The following is a 5,444-nucleotide window of genomic DNA, read 5'->3' as shown; positions in this document are numbered from 1 at the left end:
CCAGCCTGCTCTAGCCTCCAGCAAGTCCCGTGTGCACGGCTCTGTGCCTCTCTAGCATCTCTGCCTCCTCTGCACGCCCCCCCCCCCAGGGAGCAGCCACCTGGAGCACAAGAAGAAGAGGAGTTTGGATTTATATCCCCCCTTTCTCTCCTGTAAGGAGATTCAAAGGGGCTTACAATCTCCTTGCCCTTCCCCCCTCACAACAAACACCCTGTGAGGTGGATGGGGCTGAGAGAGCTCCGAGAAGCTGTGACTAGCCCAAGGTCACCCAGCTGGCGTGTGTGGGAGTGCACAGGCTAATCTGGATTCCTCAGATAAGCCTCCACAGCTCAGGTGGCAGACCTGAGAATCAAACCTGGTTCCTCCAGATTAGATACACGAGCTCTTAACCTCCTACACCACTGCTGCACCAGGCCCTACGCCAGCCGAGCCCTTCCTGCTCACCGCGGTGCGCACACGTCGTGCTCAGTGGCCCAGGCCAGCCTAGGTGTGTGTGTGTTTGTGGGGGTGATTTCCCGCCCCCCACATGAAGTACTCTGTGTACGTGCACCCACAGAGAGAGGTCCGAGTGGCACCTCTGGCACCTGTGCCATAGGTTCACCATCACTGTTATAGAGAGAGTGTTCCTATATTGCTGTGGTCAAGACAGTGTGCATTAATTGCTAATGAGGTGTTATTTGGGGTGTTGTGGGGTTTCTGGGCTGTGTGGCTGTGATCCAGTAGAACACGGCCATGCAGCCCGGAACCCCCAAAACACTCCAGTCATTCCGGTGTGAAAGCTTTTGACAATACACTGAAGTGTTATCTGTGGTACCCAAAATAAGAACTCACCGGAACGCCTCAGTATATGTGAAAACCTTTAACTTTATGAATGTATGAACCCGTTATTATGCTTCTGTGAACCTGACTTTGAAATTGTACTTTGATTCTGATTCTGTTTGTTATCCATTTTATGGACTTAACGATTTGGATGTATAATACACACACACACACAGGATGTATAATACTATGATTTGCACTCTAACCACTACGCCAACACGGCCAGTCCACATGCTAACACCGGGGCCTTCATTCCACACCCACACACAGAGCAAGCCACAGCACATACTAAACATTATTTTAATTTGTCAAGACCTTCAAAATGTCTTGTAAAAATACAGAAATGCAATTTTAAAACCCTTTTTTTTAAAGTACCTGCAGTTCAGATTACAGAAGCCAGAACAAAGGATAAAGGATGGCTCGCAATTCGATTATGCCGGGGTCGCCACTAAAGAGGTCCCATTGATCTAAGTTCCTTGATCGCCTCTTGCAATTTAACCAACGCTTCATTAAGTGGCTCAAACAGAGAGGACTTTTCAAGGTGCTTTGGACCCGTGTGATACGAACGTGCCAGTCTGAACTTGGCCTACGTAAGGGCTTGTGTTGTAGGGACAGACTGGAGTCTCATGGGAGGACACAGACGCCCCCGTGGTCTTTTAGCACCAAGAGGAAAGGTTGCTAGGGAGGGGATTTGAGTGAAGCGGCAAACCCCCTCCCCCCTTTTTAGGAAGAGCCCCAACAGTCGGCTGATAGTCCGGGCTGGCCTGCGCTCTTCAGTCATCACCGGTCCAACCGTTGTGGGGGAAACAAAGACCCCATTTGGATAACACCTCTCGCCCTGACGCATGTCCAAAGACTACGAGCGATGCCCGTTTGCAAATATCGAGCTGTCTCCATCCCAGTTCTCTCTTTCACCCCATGTTAGATCTCAAGCTGATAACAAAAGAAAAGGTCCATCTTGACAGCAAAGAGAACCAACCGATGCTGGGCCCACCTTCCCCGCGGAGAAACGCCTGTCACCTTTTTAAACAAGTACAATCAATCCACGTTTGCACCCAAAAGGCTAAGACACCTGTCCCAAGACAATAATTATTTTTGAATATAATGTACATGCAAAAAAATGCTTCTCTAATCTGGGGTGCTGTGTGGTTTCCGGGCTGTATGGCCGTGTTCTAGCAGCATTCTCTCCTGACGTTTCACCTGCATCTGTGGCTGGCATCTTCAGAGGATCTGACAGCCACAGATGCAGGCGAAACGTCAGGAGAGAATGCTGCTAGAACACGGCCATACAGCCCGGAAACCACACAGCACCCCAGTGATTCCAGCCGTGAAAGCCTTCGACAATACATTGCTTCTCTAATTGTTCACCAAAATAAATCATTCAGATGCACAAGTGGCTACAATATTTACATCTTTTTTATTATTATTTAAACAATTAAACTTAACAACATACACATTTGTTAATCATCACTCCGGTAGGTTTGGTCTCGGATTTCCGAGACCAAACCTACCGGAGTCTCGTCAGCCCAAGACAAAATACGCAGAAGCCAAAAATATGATTTATTAAGTGATTATTGACAAATGTGTACGTTGTTACGTTTCATTGTTTAAATAATCAAAAAAAAGATTGTCTACGCCAGAATAGGACTGATGATTGATGACTGACAAATGTGTAAGTTGTAATGATTTTTTTGTTTCAACCACTAAAAAAAGATGTCTCTGCATTGTAAATATTGTAGTCGCTTGTAAGTCTGAACGATTTATTTTGGTGAACCATTAGAGAAGCATTTTTTTGCATGTACGTTATATTACAAAGATTCAAAAATAATTATTGTCTTGGGAGAAGTGTATTAACCTTTGGGTGCCAAAGTGGATTGGCTATACTTATATAGTGCACCTACATAATAATGTTTTTAATAGGGTGGAGCCTTCTTACAGAAAGCTGGTTTGGAGACCAGAAGGATGCAAGAAAAACCTGCATGATGGAAGCAGAAGATACGGAAACTCATCCCAGAGGTCCAAGAAGGATGGGAGAACGCCCAAGGCCTCGGACAGATTCGGGGTTTCTAGTTGTCCCAAAGTTGCCACAGAACAAGCCCCTGGCAACGGTGGGGGTCCCACGCTATCGCAGGTCAGGTAGAGAGGAGCCCAGGTAGGTGCGCAAGTCACTGACGGTCGATCGGACGATTTTTGCCGGGATGGTCTCCTTGTTCAGGCGCTTGTAGGCCTCGTAACGGTGACACCCGCCGAAGGAGTAGAAATAGTCGCCCCCCTGGGTGCCTTTGATCCAGAGCACATCTATCGGGGGCACTTGCTCGGCATCCTCCTGGCGGGGAAAGAAAGAGGGGTGGATAAATCGCAGGGGGTCTGGGACTGTTTCCCCACGACACCCCCAAACTGGATGTGAATGTTTGCACTATTTCCCTTCCTCTCCCCATGACAGACACCCATGCTTCGTGGTACTGGAGCAGTGCAAAAAAGTGGTTGAAAGTTTTGCACTAAGTCCAGTGGTGGGATCCAAAACTTTTAGTAACAGCTTCCCATGGTGGTGGGATTCAAACAGTGGCGTAGCGCCAATGGGGCTGGGCGGGGCACGACGGGGGCATGGCTGGGCATTCCGGGGGTGGGGCATTAATAATTTCTCTGTTACTGTTATAAACTCTTACTGTAAAAAAAAAGTTCCTAATTTCCAGCTGGTATCTTTCTGTCCATAATTTAAACTCATTATAGCAAGTCCTATCGTCTACTGCCAACAGAAACAACCACTTCTCCTCTAATTGACTGCCTGTCCAATGCTTAATACTTTCAAATACTTAATGTTGTTTCTAGAAATCAAAAGAAGGAGACTTTCCTTAAACAAGGAACTTTACCATGTTTCTAAAACATGTTTTTAAAACAGCCCAACAGGGAGAGTTATCCTGTTTTCCACCTTCGCTAACCAGCCACATAGGAAACAACAGGACTTTATGATTTTGGGACCTAATGGAATTTCTAATGGAAAAGCGGACCCAATTAGTCGCCCCCTCTCGGCATACACAAAGAATTAGTCACCCACTCTCGGGAACTGGTGAGAACCTGCTGGATCCCACCTCTGACTAAGTCATTCCAAAATCACCACCAAATCACAGCTCATCCCCAGCTACGGATCTCAATTATGCACCTGAGGCTTCGTGGTGCCACCGCAGGGCCAAAACGTGATTAAAAAACACGGGCCCACATGGATCATCCTGAATTTCGCACGGGGTCGTCAGACCACAGCTCGTGTCCCCGCAGATCTGGACAAAACAACCATGCAGCCGAGGCTTTGTGGCACCACAGTGGCTCTGCAATTACATTTTTGCATCACAGCGGCCCCACGAAGCGTTGGACGTGTGACTGTGTTTTCTTTCTGCCTACAGACTAAGGCCCCTTCCGCGCATGCAGAATAACGCACTTCCAATCCACTTTGAGTGCAGCTGGATTTTCCTGTGCGGAATAACAAAACCCACTTGCAAACAATTGTGAACGTGGGTTGAAAAAGTGCATTCTTCTGCGTGTGCGGAAGGGGCCGAGGACACGCGCCACAGCAACACGGTGGCTTCATTCCGTGCCCATGTAAAAATCATCCGAACTCACGAGGATCCGTTTCAAATCATCCAGATCTTTGTTTTTACCCTGTCCCGTTTCCCCCGCACCTTCTGGGCACGGCAGAGGGAAGAGGAGGGACGCGTTAATTCCCTGCGTGGTGCCGGGGTTGGGCTGGATGACCTCTGGGTGTCCCCCTCCCAGCTCTCCGTTTCTACGGCCGCTGCCTCCAGGGAACCAGCCCCAAGGCGGCTCCTTCTTTACCTGGACGGTCCGCATGAGGCTCCCCACTTTGTCTTCGTCCAGGACCGGCGGGAGGGGCCGGATGATGACCCGCATGGGCACGTGGTGGGTGGCGGCGATGCCCTGCGAGTGGATGCTGCGGGGACCCTCCCCTTCCATGGTCGCGCTGCAAACCCACCGCCGCCCCGCGCCCACCACGCGCCGCCTGCTCATCTCCCCCGAGCTTTATACCCGTCTGGAGAGGCCGGCCTGGACCGCACCAATCGACCGCAGGCGGGGGGGGGGGGTTGCTATAGAAACCTTTCCAAGCCCCCCTTTACCTCCATAGGCGTCGCCTGGCCTTGGTTCTCGGGTTGGGGGTTGACTGCAAAGGCAACACCCCACGACGCCCGGCTCCAAAGCTGCCGGCGCCCCCCCTGGGCGAGCGGAGTTCCGCCGGCGCCCCCCTGCCGGGCGCCTCTCGTTGCGAAGGCTCCGAGCGGTGACTCACTGCTTGCAAACGCGTTTCCTGGGCCGGGCTTAGCCGTCACCGTGAGACTGCAGAAAAGCCGGCGGGGGAAACCGGACCGGCAGCCTCGAACCTGGGAGAGAAGGGCCGCCTCTAAAGGAGAATCGTTCGTGCACTCCCTGGACGCGAGGGTTGCCAGCCTCCCGGCGGTCCCGGGAGATCTCTTGGCATTGCATTTAGTTTCTATAGCGGTCTTTAGAGTTTGGATTTATATTATCCCTCTTTGGATTTATAGCCCCCCTTTCTCTCCTGTAAGGAGACTCAAAGGGGCTTACGCCATGGACGTAGGTAAGGGGGGGGGGGGGTTCTC

General features: G+C 50.7%; 1 protein-coding gene across 1 annotated transcript; it reads right to left on the bottom strand.

Moving 5' to 3' along the window:
* Nucleotides 1-2,118: 2,118 nt before the first annotated feature.
* Nucleotides 2,119-4,867, bottom strand: SRXN1 (sulfiredoxin 1). Its single transcript, XM_048497193.1, has 2 exons — nucleotides 4,648-4,867; nucleotides 2,119-3,145 (listed from the first exon to the last, which is right to left on the bottom strand). The coding sequence occupies exons 1-2, from the start codon at nucleotides 4,837-4,839 to the stop codon at nucleotides 2,942-2,944; spliced, it is 396 nt and encodes a 131-aa protein (XP_048353150.1). The 5' UTR covers nucleotides 4,840-4,867; the 3' UTR covers nucleotides 2,119-2,941.
* Between the last annotated feature and the right edge of the window lie 577 nt (nucleotides 4,868-5,444).

This window comes from Sphaerodactylus townsendi, linkage group LG05 (genome assembly GCF_021028975.2).
Source record: "Sphaerodactylus townsendi isolate TG3544 linkage group LG05, MPM_Stown_v2.3, whole genome shotgun sequence".
Taxonomy (NCBI): Eukaryota; Metazoa; Chordata; class Lepidosauria; order Squamata; family Sphaerodactylidae; genus Sphaerodactylus; species Sphaerodactylus townsendi.
Note: the sequence above shows the minus strand (reverse complement) of the source record. Positions and strands in the feature narration are given on the sequence as shown.

What these genes read in the sequence shown, in the direction of transcription:
- SRXN1 (XM_048497193.1), bottom strand. Translation starts at nt 4,839, where the DNA reads ATGAGCAGGCGGCGCGTGGTGGGCGCGGGGCGGCGGTGGGTTTGCAGC. An exon ending in GCCTCATGCGGACCGTCCAG is followed by an intron (nt 3,146 to 4,647) that starts GTAAAGAAGGAG and finishes TTTCCCCGCCAG; the next exon opens with GAGGATGCCGAGCAAGTGCC.